The sequence below is a fragment of the Anopheles aquasalis genome, chromosome 3 (assembly GCF_943734665.1).
Source record: "Anopheles aquasalis chromosome 3, idAnoAquaMG_Q_19, whole genome shotgun sequence".
NCBI lineage: Eukaryota > Metazoa > Arthropoda > Insecta > Diptera > Culicidae > Anopheles > Anopheles aquasalis.
Window position 1 is genome coordinate 9,522,501 of NC_064878.1, and position 20,000 is coordinate 9,542,500.

General features: G+C 50.1%; 4 protein-coding genes and 1 pseudogene across 4 annotated transcripts in view; 3 read left to right on the forward strand and 2 right to left on the reverse strand.

Moving 5' to 3' along the window:
- LOC126579205 (ice-structuring glycoprotein-like) overlaps positions 1-5,687 on the reverse strand; it is an 11,408-nt gene extending 5,721 nt beyond the window's left edge. The window contains exons 1-4 of the mRNA XM_050242585.1: positions 5,617-5,687; positions 4,737-5,464; positions 3,162-3,207; positions 2,228-3,092 (exon numbers count right to left, since the gene is read on the reverse strand). Of these exons, the coding sequence (XP_050098542.1) occupies positions 2,228-3,092; positions 3,162-3,207; positions 4,737-5,464; positions 5,617-5,628 (1,651 nt within the window). The 5' untranslated portion in view covers positions 5,629-5,687. The remainder of the gene's footprint in view (positions 1-2,227; positions 3,093-3,161; positions 3,208-4,736; positions 5,465-5,616) is intronic.
- An 8,254-nt stretch (positions 5,688-13,941) lies between these two features.
- LOC126579206 (uncharacterized) lies at positions 13,942-14,649 on the reverse strand (annotated as a pseudogene).
- Positions 14,650-15,491: 842 nt separating this feature from the next.
- LOC126576203 (uncharacterized) lies at positions 15,492-16,274 on the forward strand. The gene is made up of 2 exons (XM_050237379.1): positions 15,492-15,503; positions 15,564-16,274. Exons 1-2 carry the CDS (start codon positions 15,492-15,494, stop codon positions 16,272-16,274), a joined length of 723 nt encoding a protein of 240 aa, XP_050093336.1.
- Positions 16,275-17,317: 1,043 nt separating this feature from the next.
- LOC126575697 (uncharacterized) lies at positions 17,318-18,130 on the forward strand. The gene is made up of 2 exons (XM_050236511.1): positions 17,318-17,359; positions 17,420-18,130. Exons 1-2 carry the CDS (start codon positions 17,348-17,350, stop codon positions 18,128-18,130), a joined length of 723 nt encoding a protein of 240 aa, XP_050092468.1. The 5' UTR covers positions 17,318-17,347.
- Positions 18,131-19,385: 1,255 nt separating this feature from the next.
- The window catches only part of LOC126575698 (uncharacterized), an 813-nt gene continuing 198 nt past the window's right edge, over positions 19,386-20,000 (forward strand). The window contains exons 1-2 of the mRNA XM_050236512.1: positions 19,386-19,427; positions 19,488-20,000. The exon at positions 19,488-20,000 is cut by the window's right edge and continues 198 nt beyond it. Coding sequence (XP_050092469.1) covers positions 19,416-19,427; positions 19,488-20,000 — 525 coding nt within the window. The 5' untranslated portion in view covers positions 19,386-19,415. The remainder of the gene's footprint in view (positions 19,428-19,487) is intronic.

Below are 20,000 nucleotides of genomic sequence, written 5' to 3' on the forward strand. Positions count from 1 at the left end.
GTCAGGTCAAATGGATGGCTGCGCTGCGGGTTATAATTGGTCCCGTTATGCCCGTGCTTGCGAACGGTGCTGCTGGGTCAATTGAAAAAGGGGCAATAAGATAATCATAATTTACATAACAATAAATTAAGTGTCGGTGGTTCGTAAGCATAATCGGGCACAATGGTTTTAAAATGTGAATGTTCCCTGAGCGAATATTGTGAATAAAAGATAGGTTATGTGCAATAGATTTAAATGACAATTTTATGCTATGATTTGACATCGAAGGAATCGTAAATTCGAAAAGCCAATGGCTTCTAAGAATAATCCTGATTTTGATTAATTCTTAGTCCTGATTCTGCACAGCAGATGTGCACAAGAAACTAGAAACCATAAACTTCAGAACGACTTTATGCTCGATCGCTTATTACACTTTATGTCAATGATCAAACTCGAGCGACAATGACCAAGAAAGCAAGCGTTTAAGTGGCTTCCAAATTACATAAACGCTACGTTTCGCACCAACAATCTTAACGCAGCGCACAGCACCCACACACGCACTCCCTCTCTCGATGGTAAACCAGTTCCCAGCCTCTGAACGATCCTCATCCTGGCCTCGGTCACAGCGCTCGGCTCGGGGTTCACCTCTTTTCGCCACCGAAAAGAGATCAAGCTACACGGCAGCGTCACCGGTGAAGCCGGTGAACCAGGTTGCTTAACAATTGTCTCAACTACCAACTACTCCAAGGGGAGCAAACCAGTTTCCGCCCGATGGCCTTCAGGTTGTTGTTATTGCCGCCTTACGCCCGATATGCCGAAACAGTGCGGGCCACACTACGCCGGTTGCTACGCCCTGTTCCGATCTGATTCGAGAGGAGAGAGAAAGCAAAAGTGGAACCAAAAGTGGTGCTGGCCGATACAGATACCACTGGAGGAACACCACTGGTGTCCCAGCATGGCCAGAGAGACCATTTGTCGCCATCTGCGCCGGTAGAACGAACCGGACGCACCGTGATACGATGTGGTGTGTTTCTGCTGAAGACATCAAGTGAGTCAGACACGAGAACACGCGAGCAAGGACGAATCGCGAATAGCGGCTGCGTGTTTCGATAATGGAGACATTAGTGTTCTGCGGGGGGATGTTCTTTGTCTTGACTTAATTGTCGCGTGTCGCGACGATCCGATAGATCGAGTAGCGTGGGAAAACTATGCTGCGCCCTGGCAACATTCGCTGAGGTCAATCAAGCACCGATACCGTTCGCCGATATGAACCCAATGGGCCCTTAGTCGTGCCCAAGAATGTCAATGCTAGCGGGGATATAAAATTACGCCTCATGAAAGCCTAGCTTGCGATCATCGCCATCGCCATCGCCCATCGAGAAGCCCGAGAAGAGAGAGAGAACGAGGTTGTGAAAGGTCAACTCCTCCCGCACGTCAATAAAAGGCAACAACCCTCTGCGTGTACATGTTATGTATGTTGCCCACCAACCAGGGTCAACAGTTTATTAGGACACCACGAAATTCAACGAAGAAGTTCAACCTGAACAATTCCCTCTAGTACAGCTGCTGCTCTGTTGTTGCTGTTGTGGTTGAACTTGCCTTTGGCAGTCCGGTATCGCTTGTGGCGCGATAAATGTGCTTCTCGTTGGTAAATATGGGCGCTTCACGATGTTAACATGCAGGGGCGAAGTCACATACTGACCGCCTGTGATTGTCTGATCGATGGTACTAGCTGTTAAAAGGCTACTCGAGGTGCTGCTAGCTTGCTGTTGCTGCTGTTGCTGCTGCTGTTGCTGCAGGTGCAGCTGCAACTGCTGCTGCTGCCTCTGCTGCAGCTGTTGCTGCTCTTGGGAGTTAGTCACGATAAGAATATTCCTCTGATTCTGCCTGGCTGGCAGATACTCCTTGGGAGGTAGATAGGTACGGGTCGGTGAGATGCGTGGTAGATTCACAAGACTCCATGTAGTTCCTTGAGCTGAAGCCGCACTGGTCGCAGCAAGCTGTTCAACTGAAGCACTGGCAGACGTTACCGTTTGCGGTGGTTGCCGAACTATTTGAATTACTGGCGCGACGGACACTTGCGTCGCAAGCTGTCCACCAATGATGGACGGTGCCGTTTGCGGTGGTTGTTGAACTGTTTGAAGTGCTGGTGTGACTGGCGCTACTGACGCGATCGGAGCAACCGGCGCAACCGGCGCAACCGGTGCAATCGTTGAGACCTCCACAGCTGGAGCAGAAAAGCTGCTACCTTGTCTACCGGTAGCTACTGCAGGACTACCCGGGAGTACGACGGTGTTTAGTGGATTGTTCTCAGTGCTACGGGTACCAAATATAGGAGTGTGCAGATATTGCACCCGTGTGCCAGTTACGGCCGGAACGGTGGCGACATTGCTCCAGGCTCCTCCCGTCTGTTCGGTCTGCTGGGAAACGGTTTGAGTGGCCTTGAGCGGAGTTTGGATCGTAACTGGTGGTACCACGTAGGAGGCGACTGGCTTCGCTACAGCATTCGCCGGTGCGAAATTGACTAAAGACGTAACGATAGACGGAGTTGCATGGGCATATGCGTCGTTCTTCTGCGTCGAGACTAGAGTTCCGTGAGAGATGACGGTACTTTTGGGCGAAGGATACTGAAGAAGTGTCTGTTGGGCTGGATAACTGTGAACCAGTGTTTGGGAGGCCTCCTGCTGCTGCTGCTGCTGCTGCTGGGAAGTAGTCACACCAGCTGCATGTCCAGAAAGCTGCACAGTCGGCGCGATGTACGTCGGAGCCACAAGTTTATGTTCCTTCAGTGTACACTCCGAGGTGTGTCCCGGAGCAACGTAGTAATGCTGAGCAGGGGCGTACTGAGCTACTGGTGCGCTAGTGTACGTCACCGTATTTGTCACCGGAGCCGTATAGTGGACCTCAGGAATGGGTTCTGGCTGGATCACCGTGCTTTCCGTCTTGATGAGCGTGGCCTCTGGTGCATAGGTAAGCGTGGGCTTAGCCACGACAAGCTGGCGAGGGGGAAGAGAACCCGGTGCGTGATCGATCGAACTATAGCTGGTGGCTCCCTGATAGTGCTCAATGAATCCGGCGCTAGCGAGCGCTAGGCAGGCAACGAACACTCCAATCTGTGGTCGAAAAAACAGTGAAAAGTTAAATGATTTATCGTGGAGTAAGAAGTCTCGTTCTCTACTTACGCAGCCGTTCATGATGACGGATTTCACTTTCTTACGCCTGACCGTACTGTACGCGAGTGCGTTGCAGCGTGCCAGAGGTCCTCGATTTTATATTCCTCCCATTGCGCATTGCGAGGTGGGTACAAAGTGAACGAAAAAAGGGAAAAGCGTCCCTCCCGTCAGGGACTTGGCCGTGACGGCACCGGCATCGAACGGGAGAGAGAGAGAATGCAACTAAAAGGAACAACGGACCACGGAGGAATACTGACGAATGCACCCAGTCCCAGCATCCGACCCGAAAACCTGTCCCCTCCATTATCGGCGAAACAGCGGACGGAGAAGAAAGTGACCGAGAACCGAATTACAGGGCACCGGGTGCAGCCAGTGGTAACCCTGTAATTCAAGGATTGCAAGCATTGCACTGAACGGGATTTACCGTCCCACGAAACGCAAAACGGGTCCCCGATTTTTGCGAATTGAATCGGCTCGATGACGATGACGATGCCGTGATCGAGCGTCAGCCCAGCGCCAGCGTGCTTGTCCGATTAATCACTTACAAGCTCAATGTCAAGCATCACACGGGCACACGCCGCTCTCTAAGCTGCGGGACACGCTGTGAGCTGCGAACGGTCTTGGGGGCGCTTTCGACTACGTGTGCCGCCTAATGAGCTCGTCGTCGTCGTCGTCGTCGTCGCCGATGCCCTGCAAGCGTCGTGTAAAATCCGCAATTCGCACGGCATCCAAACCATCATCATGTGGCCATTCATGCGTGGTCCAATGCGCGGTTCGACCTACAACGCGATGCCCTCCGGCTACCGGGCAGGGGAGGGCCAGGCTTTTCGTTCGCGATGCTGCCAACTAAAGGTTAGTGTGGTTATGGTGGCTCACCGCACGCCTGACGCAAGGTGAAGGTCGGTACCCGTCTCTAACCTTTCTTCGTTGCTCTTTCATCGGCCAAAGGAATGCCAGGAGCGAGGCGACCAGTCCGTATAGGGGAATGGACTCAAGATGACACGAAGGGTACGGTGCGAGAAACTCAATGATGTAGATTATTATTCAGCAGATCTGCTACTACGCGGTGGTTTTACATCATATAAAAAAATACTGGACATAACTAGGTGGAGAATTTGGGTAGAATTTACTAAAGAATAGCATCAGAAGACCAAAATCCTGACAATGAAGACCTCAGAAATCATTCTAATAATATTGATGTGGTGTTTATAACAAGTGGAACTGTTGCTCAAAAATTAACAAACACTCGTGATTTTTTGCGAAACATTGAGAGCTGTTGGAATGTTAGGATCAGACCTCTCCAAGGACAACTCCAAGGTCTCACTGTCAGCGTTCTGTCCCTCCTGGCAACCACAAACGTCAAGAAATCCCGCAAAGTACGCAATCGTTTGTATGAATTCACAATAATTTATGTATTTTCAACGAGCATTCAAACATCGAACAGGGGGTGGTGGTGGTGTACAGTGTGTGCATCTGCATCTTCCTGAGCAAATCCTGAGCGGTTTTGAACTTTTCGTTCCCGCTTTACTCATCGCAATTTGCTCATCTGCTGGAGGATGGATGGCATGTCCTGTAGCGGCTTACCAGGCGTAGTGTGCGCTGTTGTCGGCGTAGCTGACGTGCGTGGAGACGTGAGCGGAGGGTTCGGCGTAGGCCAGCGTCTTGGTAGCGACGACCGGAGCGGCCTGAGCGTAAACCGGGGAGCTATGGTGGTACAGGGGCTGGGGCTGAGCGATCACCGTCTTCTGGTAGGCCGGCTCGGACACGATCGTCTTGGTGTAGGTCGGCTGGGACACGTACGTCTTGGCAACCGGAGCGTAGGCAAGGGTCTTGCTGTACTCGACGTTCTTCACCAGCGTCGGGGCCTGGTAGTGGACCTGCGGGGCAGCATAAGCCACCGTCTTGGCGGCCACAACCGGAGCGGAGTGAGCGTACACATGGGCGGCCGGCTGCTGGGCGTAGATGGTCTTGGTGTGGTAAGCGGGCTGGGCGACGACCGTCTTCAGGGCGGGCTCGTGCACGGCGTACGTCTTCGTGAGGGCAGGGGCGGCCGCATAGTGCACCGCCGGCTCGGCGTAAGCGACGGTCTTGGTGAGGGCCGGAGCGGCGGCATAGTGCACCGCCGGCTCAGCATAGGCCACCGTCTTGGCGACGGCCACCTTCGGGGTATCGTGGCGCGTGATCGAGCTGTAGCTGACGGCTGGGGCCGACGAGTAGTGGGCGGCCGGTGCGGCGTACGCCACCTGATGGTGATGCTCCGGCTCGATGTAGCCAGCGCTGGCGCAAGCCAGGGCGGCAAACAGAACAACCATCTAGGGAACAAGCACCAGCAGAAAGCACAGAATCAGAACCAAGGGCACACAGAAACACATAAAGCCACACAAAGACACTCGGTTTTTGCGGAAGGAAGGATCACTACAGAGGGGAGAGCACGGCGAGCCCGATCACGAGATCGAGAACTTACCTTGAACGCCATCTTTACTGTGCTCGGTGTGTGTTCTTAGTAGAGGTCCTCACTGGTCGGTTGCTAGCGCTGCAATGATGCCTTCAGGAGCGTTCGGTCTAATATTTATATGGAACCAGCGCGCCGGCTCACCGGTCTGATCCAATCCAAAGCACACACAAAGCACGGATCCGATCGGATGGCCGGGGGACCGAAGGAAGACAGGCTGGCGTTCCGGAGCGCTTGTGGAGCGCACACGGCGACGAAGACACCAAAAGGTGAGGTGACCTTCTGGGATGAGTAATAAACCTGAGGAACAAAATAAAAAAAAAACACACAACAAGAGATCGAGACGCTGTCGCCGAAAAACGAAACCGAAAGAGAGGAACTATCACCTCGGCGAATCGCACCAACGCCACCAACATCGGCGATGGCACCGCGATGGCTTTCGTTTCCCCCCTCGAAAATACTCAATGCCCCTTCCATTCCGTTGAAGCCAATCCATTTTCTCACCTACGACTTCGCCACGATCGCCGTGGGGCTGTGGATGATCGTAGACATTATTGCCTTTAGCATCTTTGCCTGGCTGGCTGGCTGGAGGGCACTTCTCATCAGGAGCAGCAGCGGCATCTGTATCACAACAAGATGCCGTATCTTCCCCACCACTGGTCGATTCGGATTCGGCCAGGCCAGTTTGTGAGGTTAGGTGTTGTACCCCGAGCAGTACACAAGGAAAAGGAAGCGCCAGCATAGCTCTACTACTAGCGTGACGTCAGAGGCTCACGTACGCGCAGCGCCGAATGAAATCGAAACCCTAACCTCAAAAACAAAAAAAAACTAAACCAACGCAGTAGGCCGTATGTCACATACCACAGGGCCGTTAACGCATGCGGCGGGGTTAATTGGCTTTTGGGTGGCCTGCGAGCGCATGTAAGCGCAGCACCCGCACGCATCGCAGTAAAATCCGGCCGACCGGCCGGGCACCAATCTAAACGGCACCAAATGGCTGTAAAGGACGCCTGTAGCGCACCTTTCGAAGGCTTTCAGAGAAGGCTAACGGTGGCCGGGCTGGCGAGATCATTTCGATTCGATTTGAATGGGCGCTCTGGCTGCTGATTTATGAAGGAAGTCGAGCGGATGCTGCTAATTAAAAAAGGCCGCGCGTTATCTTTCCATTTTACCCTTTTTACTTCCGATTCCGTAGTAGGCTCTAATTCTAGGGTCCAATTTAGATCACCCTTCGCCTTTTTTTTTAAATTCTTCCAATTTGAATTCCATTTGCTCCGTGACATAATTTGTTTGTTGTGGTGGACGTCGGCAGTAACGCACCACACCACACCACACCACAATTCGCGTGTTGACTTATTGCGGCTGCCACACAGAGGAACGCCAAACAAGGGAATCAACCTCACGGAGATTCATAAAAAGGGAGAGAGGCCTGTTGGTGGGATGGCGAGAGGACATGGTGCGTTGGAGTAATAACTTTTGATAATAAATTACTCAAATCCTTTTGTGGACCACAGTGCTATACGTGCTACAGCTTATTAACCTTGCGCAAAGGATCGCACATCGAGAAAAAGGGGGGTGGAACTCTGACTCTGAAATTTGCATAACCAAGACCCCGGCCCCCGGCATCCAAACACGGCTCTTCTTACAGCAAATTAAACATTCTTCCTTCACCGTAACCTCAAAATAGGTTCCCATCGTGGTGAATGCGAACGAAATCGGAGTGATCGTAACAATCTTGTGGGTAAGGTTGGCAAAAGTAATTTTGTCCCCATGTGTGTATGTGTTTTGCCGATCTCCATCAATCGAGAGGCAGGCTCGTTCATTTAGTCAATTTCGTTTAAACGAGCAGAAGCCATCCTTCGAGCACCGTGCTCCGAGGGCGCCCCGCTTGGCGTGTTTTTGGGGGGGGGGGGGGGGGAGGTGCAATTGGATAAGTATCTGCACAGTTTGTCTTATGCTATGGCGCTTGGAACGCAACGAACGAAACGATGATGATGTGCGCTTGTAAACTCTGCTTTTCGGGGCCACCGATGACGATGTAAGTTAGGGGGCAAGCGAGCAACAAATTTGCTCCGGATCGCTCGGGCGATGGCCTTGAACGAAGGTGATGCCGTTTGTTTCGAGAAAATTGTTTCTTCCTCCCGCCCGCGTTGGTGCGATCGTAACGATCCGACAAATTGATCGTGACGCGCATTATGACGCTCCGAGTTCCGAGCTCCGATCGCCATCTAATCTGGGGTGGACCTTAGGTTTAATTGTTTCGGTTAGCCCTATTCCGGCGCCGCGAGTTTACAAATTGAAACGAGAGACCTTATGTCATCCTGTCACGTGGGAACTCCCGTGCCTATGGCACGCTCTACATCTCCAGCTCCAGTTCATCTCTTTGTCGTGCCCTGAAGACATTCACCGGCCACACTGATTGCCTGTGAACTCTGCTGCCGGCGAGCGGAAGCGCTAATCAGCGATCATCAAGGGATCGAAATCTGATTCCCTGCGGCCACGCAAAACCAATGTCACAATCGAACAGAGACGCGGCGCCAACCAATGGTGCCCAAAAATACCACAAGCATGTCAAGCTGTTCGTGCGGTCGATTATGATTTACAATGGCGACACGCGACACCGCTTGGCGCAACTTGGTAACCCCACATGCTCCACATTCCAACCGAGCGAGCGATCGTGCGCCGACAGCTGATCGCTTCAAAAACAGTTCCCCCGCCCGAAAAGTGGCACACCGTGCCGTATAAGGCAGCGCCCCATGCATTCATGCATGCATAATTCAACCGAGCATAGCCGGTGCGTGCGTTCACCTTTCGTGCATCACCATCTGCTCTGCTCGTCTTCTTCCCATCATCGCCAGCCAGCTGTACCGCATAATCAACCGCAAAGCAAAGGCAAGCCAGTGACCGGTCTCGCCGGTTCGGCAGTCGGCAGACAGCGTGTCTCGAGCACCGCTCACGTGACCGCGCACGTAACATCTTCATTTCCTGCAGATGAGCCGCCGGTAAGACCGGTTTTCCGGCACTGGCTCCGTATACTCTGCATCTTCGTGAGTTCAATGTCAAGGACACTTTGTGCTCATCGCGTGGCTCATCTTGCACGACGATGCGGTGCGGTGTGATGTCACGATCAGTCGCTTGTCAGAGCCACGTATTTTTTTTTGACGGGATCGCAATTTTTACCACAGGAAGTGTTACAATTCCGGTGTGCGTATGCTACTTGGATGGATTTATGATAGGAAGCTACTGCTGCTGCTGTTGCTGTTTTATGATGCCAGTACCTTGAGTGGATTAAGTGACTCCTTGTGTTTTTTTTTCTTCTTCTTCATGCCAACACCATTTGTCAGCCAACCCAGCATGACATACATACGCCATTGACAGCGTGACGGCTAGCAGCTTAATAGCTTAATCCTGTCCCGTCTGGGCTAAGCCGAGACAGTCGGGCTACTACTAGCATCCAACTGCCCTAACTGCCCTAATGGCTCCAGACCGCAAACCGGTCCAGAGACTCACTCAAATTAATCATCGATCGATCGAGTGCAGCGCACGATCCGCGAGCGCCACAGCAAGAAAAAGGGCTTGTTCGGCGATTCCCAAGCCATGGTCTGAGGCGCGCCAGGGTGGGCTGAACGGATCATCGCAGTGACAGAGCGACATCGATTGCACAACCATTGCACAGCGTCGCCACATTATTCATAATTACCATTCATACAATTTTTAGCACCTCGCGCCTCCGAAAAGATCCACACAAGCAGAGACAACAGAGAGCTTTTGCGACATCGATGGCGACGACGACGACGACAACGTTCGCAGAAGGATCCGTCCCACCACTGCGCGATGGCAAATCGTTTTGACAGGTTGTGGCCAGAGCAACGGAGGTTTGTGCTGCGTGCGGGCCTAAATGTCACGCGACGGGGGAGGGTAGGTCGACGCCATCGGCACCAAATGGTCGGCCACATAACCGCACACGCCCATACGTATGGCATCGAGCTGGATTCAGGGAGACTGTGACTGCAATTGAGCCATAAAAACTCCCCCGTCTCGTCTGGTGTCGTCTGGTCTACGTTACAATTGCTTTCTGTGGGCATTCTGGCGGATTCATTTAGACACGGCCGTTCAGAGTCATTGGTAATCGATTAAGCCACTCATAACTCGTGAGGTGAGCTTCAGTCGGATGCCCCTCGGTGTGGCCCTCAAGCAACCGCAGCAGTTGGTTGGCCTATGCACCTGCTGTGACTGGTCTGGTGTAGCTGGAATGGAAACGTTCGAGTCATTCACCGATTTCCGGTTACAGATTGGATCAATAATCCACTCTTGCTCTCGCTGGCGGCGCTAATCGGTTGCGAAAAATCGATTCCCAAGACCGTCAGATCGTGCGCGCTCGTCGTTATACGATCGGTGCCATATTTTTGCCTAATTTATGTCCTCTCAGCATCCGGTGGCACACTTCACACCACCCCCAGAACCGGAACCTTTCACTGGTGGAAGACGATGAAGCGAGAGAGAGAGAGAGGTGAGCAAGGTGAAGCCCCTAACCCGCACCAATCCTAGGCCAAGGATACTTCCAGTGGTGCGCGGCCGTGCACACTCTGGCACACGCAAATCGAACATCATAAAGTTGGATAGAAAATCGTTAACACAAATGAGTGGATTGCGTTATGTGCGTGCGTATGCTTTGAAGAGCGCAGCTCTAGTTCGCGGACCTTCGCGAGCGGTTCTCCAGCGGCGCCGCGGTTATTAATGTTTATGAACCGGATTGGCCGGGCTGTGGGTCCTCGAGAAGGCGGACCCAACCGAGGCCACCTACTGCTGCCCTAGTAGGAGCGGCCGCATTCGCGATGATGACTCACTAGTCCATGTGTCGAGAGGATCACGTTGAGACCACACTTTGTAAAGGGATCACCATCAGCACCACCACCACCACCAGTGGCCGCTGTAGATGTTCTTGTTGTTGTTGATGATGATGATGATCGAGGGTCATTTGCGTCGACGATTCACACCTCGTGACATTGCCAAGCGGCAGAATGGCAACAAATGGCAACATACGGAAGACGTTGGGGCCGAGTCCAGGGTGTGTTTCCATTTCATTGTTGCCTACGTGGGATCGTGCGTTGCCGTGGTCTTTGTTGGTCCAATCGTTACAGGACACTTTTTGAGCTAATGGAAGCGCCAAGGACGAATGGAAACCGGACTTCCCTGTCCGATTTACTACTGAGATCGCCAGCTACTAACGTTGGCTGTCGTCGTTGGCTTTGTTTAGCGCTAAGTCGTCTCAGTAGAAAGCATTCATTTCCTGTCATTTTAATGCAATTCCATGCCAGCTGGTATGTGATTGGCGCATCGTATTGGCAAAATTGGCAACTCAAGACGCACTTCACTCATACGGTCAATGTTCACCTCACACAAGCAACACTTGAGACAGTGCTGATTGAATTGGAAAAGCTCATGGCACTGCAGTGTGCCAGCTCGTAAACGATCGATTGCACTCCTGTAGCGGGAGGTCATTCCGAAGCGATCGCGCATTGGCGATGCTGCCAATATCGAGACGTAAGAGGACGGTTAAAAAAACCAAACTGTCCAAAGGAACAAGACTAAAAATAAAAACGCACGGCCTCGAGGACACGGTCTGGCCTCGCCACAGCAACCAACCGTGCGGTACGATGGCTGTCGAACTCGTCGATGCGCCGTAGTCGCCGTCGCCGTCGCCGTCGTTTGTGGTGATCATCGCGAGACAAATAAATTTAACGCTCGAGCTAATCCGCGAACCCCCCCGCCGCCGCAGGCGACCGCCAGATGTAACTAATTGTATGTAACAACCAGCGCAAAGTGGAGACAGAAGACACCAAACCAGATAGCTTGCGGTCTGCGAATTGCGATACCGTATCGACTATTAACGAGGCCGACGAATCAAAATTCCAACTCGCTGCAATGTCATCGAGTGAGAGAGAGAGAGAGGCTGGTGCCGTGAGTGATTGGAGACTGAACTGGATGAAAGGATGGAGGGATGAAAGTGAACAGAGTTCCAAATTTCCATTTCGTTCCGCCAACTCAAGCGGAATGCATCCCATCCCCTCTCCCTCCTCTCCGCTTGCATCACTTTTGCGCCATCCTTGCTGATCGTTATGAGGTGCTGAATTCCTGCCAGATGAATGGCCAGATAGATGTCACCAGCCAGTGACACCGGCGACGGCTTGTAACTTTAGTGAACAACAACGCCAAGTATCGCCACGCTGCGATACTCAGCAAAGCTGTTAACATGTTTCCTAAGGGGCTTAACAACGAAACATGATCACCAAATCACCAACCGCCGACCGTGATCATCGGACGGATAAACCCTTTTCGATGCTTTTTGGTACATCGAACACTCCAAGTCAAGTCTCGTTTCGAGTTCACACATCAGCCCACGGCTTCATCGAGGCCCCCGCGTCGATGAGGGGCCTTTCGAGCCACAGCGACAGCATAATCAGGTCGACGGTACCAACCCCCCCGGTTCCCGGTCAGCCGGAGACCGGTTTGCCAGCTGCCAGCGGTACACCATTACGTCACGTTACAATGCACCAGCTCTCCGGGGAGAAGGGGAACAAAACACTTTCTTCAAGATTTCTCATGGAACCGCGTCAACCTTGAAAATGGTTTCCGAGAGATGCCAATGTGCCCAGTGGAGTGGCACACTTATTCCGTCTGCTGCGACCATTTCGAATTTCTTTTTTCGTTTTCGGATGGAATGATTTTTTTCTTTTTTGCTTTTTGGAATCCCGTTCACACACATCGCGTGGCTAAAGGCAGCTTCACAGGTGGCGTGACATTAAGCCGGTTCGCTCGCTCGCTCGCGAAAAGGGCGCAATCGAAAGTAAAAGGGATCACCTTTTGCTTTGGGATCGCGCGCCGAGAATCACGTTCTATCCTTCGGTCGCATCCTTTACTGCCAATCGGTTCGCAGCAGCAGCAGCAGCAGCAGCAGCAGAAGAACCGGTTATCGGGAAAACTGGACTGCACGGGAGAACCCGGGACCGGAGGGCGTGCTTTGGTTCCGATACGCCGGTCACTCCTTGGCCCAGGCGATCCCCCTTTGCTGGTTCACCTTGGAACGCGCAGGTGAGTGCCGACCGAGACGCACCTCCCAGTGGACGCAATTGGAACTGGATCACCCGGTGGATGGAAAGGATGTGAAGAGTGTGATAATGATGGAAGCTACTGCTGTTGTTGCTGCTGCTGCTGCTGCTGCGGAGTGAAAGAGGATGCATCTCGTGTGTCCATGGCCGCAAACCGGTCTTCTTCGGTGCTTTAACCTTGACGATACGGCGCCATAAATCAATCGTTTCGCGTATAGCCAGTACCGGTCCGGAGGAATGAATGTATTTCAGGAAATGATCCGAATTCGTTGGTACTACATTATGTATTTTTAGTGCATTTCATGCGAAATACTATGATTTATCTCAATGAGTTGCACTAATAATAATCCCTTCACCATTTTCCCCTGTTTTTGACAGCCGTCAACCACTCGGTAAGAACCGTTTATCCCGTCAAACCGTTTACACAGCAGGCGACGGTTGTAGACCGAAAGGCCACTATTTACACGCGATATCTTCGGGGTGGGCCAGACCAGACCGAAGTTTGCGTAACATTTTGCATCCACACGCGCTGTCCTACCATTAAGGGAGAAGCGACCCAGTCAAACCTTCACCACTCAAAAACCGCTACAACTGACTAGAAGCCAACGTTTCTTTGACCAATCCGACAACCAGGATCGACGAGCTGGTGGTCGCACGAGTAGTTCATTGATCGAAACGCGAGACAGTCACCAGTCAAATTTGCAAACGAACTCAGCGTCGACTCAGACCGACCGAGATGCCAGCGACAGGCGACAGGGGTTCCATGGCAGAATGGGTAGATGGATGAGAGGGAGAGAGAGAGAGAGAGAGAGTGGGGAGCGTAAACGATCATTTTCGCTACGCCAACAACACCGGAGGAGGTCCGCCCAAAAATGTTTGGCAACTAGCATTGTGGGCACTGTCGTTTAACGTGACCACGGGTCCGCCACGGTCCCCCGGACCCTTCGCTGAGGTGTGGTGTAATTACACACTAACCTCCGATTTGGGCGAGCGTTTAGTGCACGACCGATCGGCGGCTGTCTGACAGGCATGTTCTTGGCCGAGGAGCGGACTTGGAGCGCGCGCGCGCTAAGGAATTAGAGTTGCTTTGACATTTCTCAATTTGTCAGAGGAGGAATCAAAAGATGTTTTATTATTGTGCTTCTTGCACTATTGCTGTGCCGTGGCCAGCAGCGTTTGTACTGTTATCCTTGATACTATGATTGATCCCTTTTGCTGCAGCCATTTCTCAAACCCTTTGATACACTTGCCGTACGTACGACAGCTGAGGGGAGTAGCTGAGCGTCTTGCTGGCAACCGCAGGGTTGGATCTAGTGGAGTACTGCATATTCCTCACGTATGCCGGCTTTTGCACTGCCACCAGCAATGGTGACACAGTGTCGACGTTCCGGTAGAGGGTGTAGTACTTCTGAGAAAGCGGTATCTTGCTTTGAACGAACACTGGTTCACCTTGCAGAGCCGGGGGATGTGATGCTTGGCCGTTTGGCTGATGGTTTCCAGTAAACTTTGTAGAGTCCTGCCGCTGTGGTACGATTTGTACGTATAGGACGTACGGAACACGATCTGGAGTGGCCGCTAAGCTAGAAGTGATGTCCGGTTGACTTGGGATCGGTGAAGAGAAAGGTCTTGGCGGACTCCTTAGCGGTGGTGCTGGTATCGGTGGAGTCACGGTCGTCATCTGTTGTTGCGGTTTGCGTGGAGCAATGTGCTTTACGAAACTCACATAACTGACAGGTGCTGGTGCTGGGGCGCGGTAGCTTCTATCGCGTTGATCTACGATCACTGATCCATCTTTAGGGATCAAAAGACTAGCATTGGCATAGTACACCAGCAAGGTCAACGCGGTAATAAGCTATCGAAGCAGGATGGTACGCTTGGTTTAGTGGGCATGTTTGGTTAGCTTGCTTTGGTTTAAAACCCTTACCTTCTGCACCATTTCTTCGTGAATGGATGACACTTTTCGTTGGATCGAAAACCTCCTTACGCACGCTACTCAACTTTCACACTGAGGCTAAGACAACACCTTTCTTCATATTTATATCGAAGGCCACATTGGCGTAACATCTAGCGGATAGACGTTTTGAATCGACTAGGCGGATTCCTTCCGCACCATTACCCGGGAAATATTATCTAACGTTTCATTAGTGATAAAGTGTTTTGAAGCTACGATGGCTTTGAAGATTTTGTTCATTTGAATAATTGTTTAAGATCAAATAAGATCGCGCAGTCAACCTTTAAATTGCTACCGATTCATTAATTATAATGAGCTAATGAATATTAAAGCGACCTTGTGAAACGCTTAATATGTTTGTGATCGAATTGCCTCATTGAATATAAATTCTCCAAGTTTGATTCAATGCCTCAGGAATGTGACGAACAATTAAATCAATCGCAGTGTCCAGCAAAACAGTTAACTGTCAATGTTTTTAATTGAAATTAAATTCAAGCCGTTTGGCGCTTTGTAAAATTCTAACTTCCTCAATACCCGAAACAGCACAATTTGTACATTCTTGTTGCACTGTATTTGCCCTGAAATAGATGGCAGCGACCAGACTAGCTACGAAAGAGCGACATAGAAAAGAGAGGAAAACGCTGCTGCGTGAAAAACCGTAACCGTAGTTTGATGGTCATAATTCGACTCACCGTTCACGTCCTTCTTCGTGCGATTTCATTGCTATGGCGGATCAGAGTATAAAACGGCAAACAGCTGATCGGATTGACATCACTCAACGAGCAGTCATCATCAGCACAACAGCTCCTCACTTTAACCAACAAACAATGGCGTTCAAGGTAATTTTATTCCCAACATTCTATTCGTATTTTTCTAATTCAATCCTGGTTTTTGTCTAGTTCGTTCTTCTGGTCGCTTCTCTGGCTTGTGCCAGCGCCGGATACATCCCGAGCGACCCGCATTCCCATCTCTCCTATGCTCCAGCGACGAGCTACTCCAGCATCACCAAGCACGCTGTGCCGGCTCTGACCAAGACCATCGTCCAGGAGCCTCAGCTGTACCACGGTCACGGCTACGGCTACGGCTATGCTCAGGCTGCCCCGTCCGTCGTTGTGAGCAAGCCTCTGGCGATCTCGAGCCCTCTGTCGTACGGTGCTGCTCGTGGCATCTACCAGGCGCCAGCTCTGGTGAAGAACATCGAATACTCGAAGCCCCTGTCCTATGCTCCAGTTGCCAAGACCATCATCGCTGAGCCAGCTTATGGAAAGACCCTCATCGCCGAGCCAGTGTACGCCAAGACCATCGTCCAGGAGCCCATCTACAACAAGCAGGTGTACGGACAGCCAATCTATGGAGAGAAGACTCTGATTGCTGAACCAGTTTACGGCAAGACCATCATTGCTGAGCCAACTTACGCCAAGACGATCGTATCGGAGCCAATCTACAACAAGAACGTGTACGCCGAGCCAATCTATGGAGGCAAGACTCTGATTGCGGAGCCAGTGTACGGTAAGAGCATCATCGCTCAGCCAGCCCCAATCTACGGAGAAAAGGTTCTGTCCTATGCTCCGAAGCTGGCCTACGGCGGAATCTCTGCCCACGGATGGTAATCAGTTTGGAAGGATCTACTGTGCTATGATGAATGCATGTTGAGTGATACGGAATGTGATACAATAAACAATTATACTTGTTGAAACATATTTCTGTTTTTTATGATTCCAAATGTCTTTCATGAATTTAATCGGTGGCTTACAAAATGTAATTTTCATTCGCTAAATAAAAAACGAAGCAAGCGAAAATAAACAAAATGGTCTATTCAAATGGTAGAAAAATATCTCTCTGTACTTCTGAATCATCTTAATGAAAGTCTCAAGGGAGGCTGAAGTTCATTCGGGCCAAAGAATGGCTTATTTTTGGCGATTTTTTGTGTAGAAGCCATTCAGTTCCATTTTATCAAATAAACGTCATATTGAACTACAAGTTTTCAAGATTATTTGGTTGCAGTTTGAGGAAGATTTGTTAAATAATTCATCCATGGCATCAAATTTAGAAATGCGTGCCTGCGAAAAAATATGTTTTCCGGTACCCATCGTAGCTGCGTGATGGGTCATCAGAAAAAATGCCAATCAATATTCTTTGCATAGATTATAAGTTTCTCCAGATTGTCTCGTTGAGTTTTTGTTGAATTTGCTATGTTTCGATTTTTGACACATTTTTTAAATTGAAAAAGTAATGCTTTTAACGATTCTATTTAGAGAGCGTATAAAGCGAGCGGGGTAACATTTCGTCTTCGACGTTTCCTGAAAAGTTTTCTGCCCGTTTTACCACAAATGCATTATAGCATTGAGTTTCATTGAGGTACTAATGAATGATGGTAGTAATCAGGTTTAAAACAAGAATATTTCTCCACAAACGATATCGACGAAGAGGAACTTACAAAACTATGATCTGTTCCAGTAGCTATGCGATTAGTCAGGGGCGTAGCTCAAGAAGAAGAAAACCGTAAATTGCCGGACGATGTTACATTGCTCGATGGCCATCGTTTGATGCTCCTTTCCCATCCTCTTTGAAGCCGTTTTCTACGCCTCTGTTCGGTATAAAACGGCAAACAGCTGATCGGATTGACATCACTCAACGAGCAGTCATCATCAACACAACAGCTCCTCACTCTAACCAACAAACAATGGCGTTCAAGGTAATTTTATTCCCAACATTCTATTCGTACTGTTCTAATTCAATCCTCGTTTCTGTCTAGTTCGTTCTTCTGGTCGCTTCTCTGGCTTGTGCCAGCGCCGGATACATCCCGAGCGACCCGCATTCCCATCTCTCTTATGCTCCAGCGACGAGCTACTCCAGCATCACCAAGCACGCTGTGCCGGCTCTGACCAAGACCATCGTCCAGGAGCCTCAGCTGTACCACGGTCACGGCTACGGCTACGGCTATGCTCAGGCTGCCCCGTCCGTCGTTGTGAGCAAGCCTCTGGCGATCTCGAGCCCTCTTTCGTACGGTGGTGCTCATGGCATCTACCAGGCGCCAGCTCTGGTGAAGAACATCGAATACTCGAAGCCCCTGTCCTATGCTCCAGTTGCCAAGACCATCATCGCTGAGCCAGCTTATGGAAAGACCCTCATCGCCGAGCCAGTGTACGCCAAGACCATCGTCCAGGAGCCCATCTACAACAAGCAGGTGTACGGACAGCCAATCTATGGAGAGAAGACTCTGATTGCTGAACCAGTTTACGGCAAGACCATCATTGCTGAGCCAACTTACGCCAAGACGATCGTATCGGAGCCAATCTACAACAAGAACGTGTACGCCGAGCCAATCTATGGAGGCAAGACTCTGATTGCGGAGCCAGTGTACGGTAAGAGCATCATCGCTCAGCCAGCCCCAATCTACGGAGAAAAGGTTCTGTCCTATGCTCCGAAGCTGGCCTACGGCGGAATCTCTGCCCACGGATGGTAATCAGTTTGGAAGGATCTACTGTGCTATGATGAATGCATGTTGAGTGATACGGAATGTGATACAATAAACAATTATACTTGTTGAAACATATTTCTGTTTTTATGATTCCAAATGTCTTTCATGAATTTAATCGGTGGCTTACAAAATGTAATTTTCATTCGCTAAATAAAAAACGAAGCAAGCGAAAATAAACAAAATGGTCTATTCAAATGGTAGAAAAATATCTCTCTGTACTTCTGAATCATCTTAATGAAAGTCTCAAGGGAGGCTGAAGTTCATTCGGGCCAAAGAATGGCTTATTTTTGGCGATTTTTTGTGTAGAAGCCATTCAGTTCCATTTTATCAAATAAACGTCATATTGAACTACAAGTTTTCAAGATTATTTGGTTGCAGTTTGAGGAAGATTTGTTAAATAATTCATCCATGGCATCAAATTTAGAAATGCGTGCCTGCGAAAAAATATGTTTTCCGGTACCCATCGTAGCTGCGTGATGGGTCATCTGAGATATGCAATCAATAATATTTTTATAGATGATAAGTTTTCCTAGGTAGTCTCGTTGATGTTTTGTTGAATTTCCCATTTTTTGGCAGATTTTTTAAGATAAAAAAGTATCACACTATGAAGGGTAATCGAACCGGGTTCGTCGCTTAAATGGGCAAGTCTTTTGATATGGACCCAAAACGGTGCCCATCGTAGCTGCGTGATGGGTCATCAGAAAAAATGCCAATCAATATTCTTTGCATAGATTATAAGTTTCTCCAGATTGTCTCGTTGAGTTTTTGTTGAATTTGCTATGTTTCGATTTTTGACACATTTTTTAAATTGAAAAAGTAATGCTTTTAACGATTCTATTTAGAGAGCGTATAAAGCGAGCGGGGTAACATTTCGTCTTCGACGTTTCCTGAAAAGTTTTCTGCCCGTTTTACCACAAATGCATTATAGCATTGAGTTTCATTGAGGTACTAATGAATGATGGTAGTAATCAGGTTTAAAACAAGAATATTTCTCCACAAACGATATCGACGAAGAGGAACTTACAAAACTATGATCTGTTCCAGTAGCTATGCGATTAGTCAGGGGCGTAGCTCAAGAAGAAGAAAACCGTAAATTGCCGGACGATGTTACATTGCTCGATGGCCATCGTTTGATGCTCCTTTCACATCCTCTTTGAAGCCGTTTTCTACGCCTCTGTTCGGTATAAAACGGCAAACAGCTGATCGGATTGACATCACTCAACGAGCAGTCATCATCAACACAACAGCTCCTCACTCTAACCAACAAACAATGGCGTTCAAGGTAATTTTATTCCCAACATTCTATTCGTACTGTTCTAATTCAATCCTCGTTTCTGTCTAGTTCGTTCTTCTGGTCGCTTCTCTGGCTTGTGCCAGCGCCGGATACATCCCGAGCGACCCGCATTCCCATCTCTCTTATGCTCCAGCGACGAGCTACTCCAGCATCACCAAGCACGCTGTGCCGGCTCTGACCAAGACCATCGTCCAGGAGCCTCAGCTGTACCACGGTCACGGCTACGGCTACGGCTATGCTCAGGCTGCCCCGTCCGTCGTTGTGAGCAAGCCTCTGGCGATCTCGGGCCCTCTGTCGTATGGTGCTGCTCATGGCATCTACCAGGCGCCAGCTCTGGTGAAGAACATCGAATACTCGAAGCCCCTGTCCTATGCTCCAGTTGCCAAGACCATCATCGCTGAGCCAGCTTATGGAAAGACCCTCATCGCCGAGCCAGTGTACGCCAAGACCATCGTCCAGGAGCCCATCTACAACAAGCAGGTGTACGGACAACCAATCTATGGAGAGAAGACTCTGATTGCTGAACCAGTTTACGGCAAGACCATCATTGCTGAGCCAACC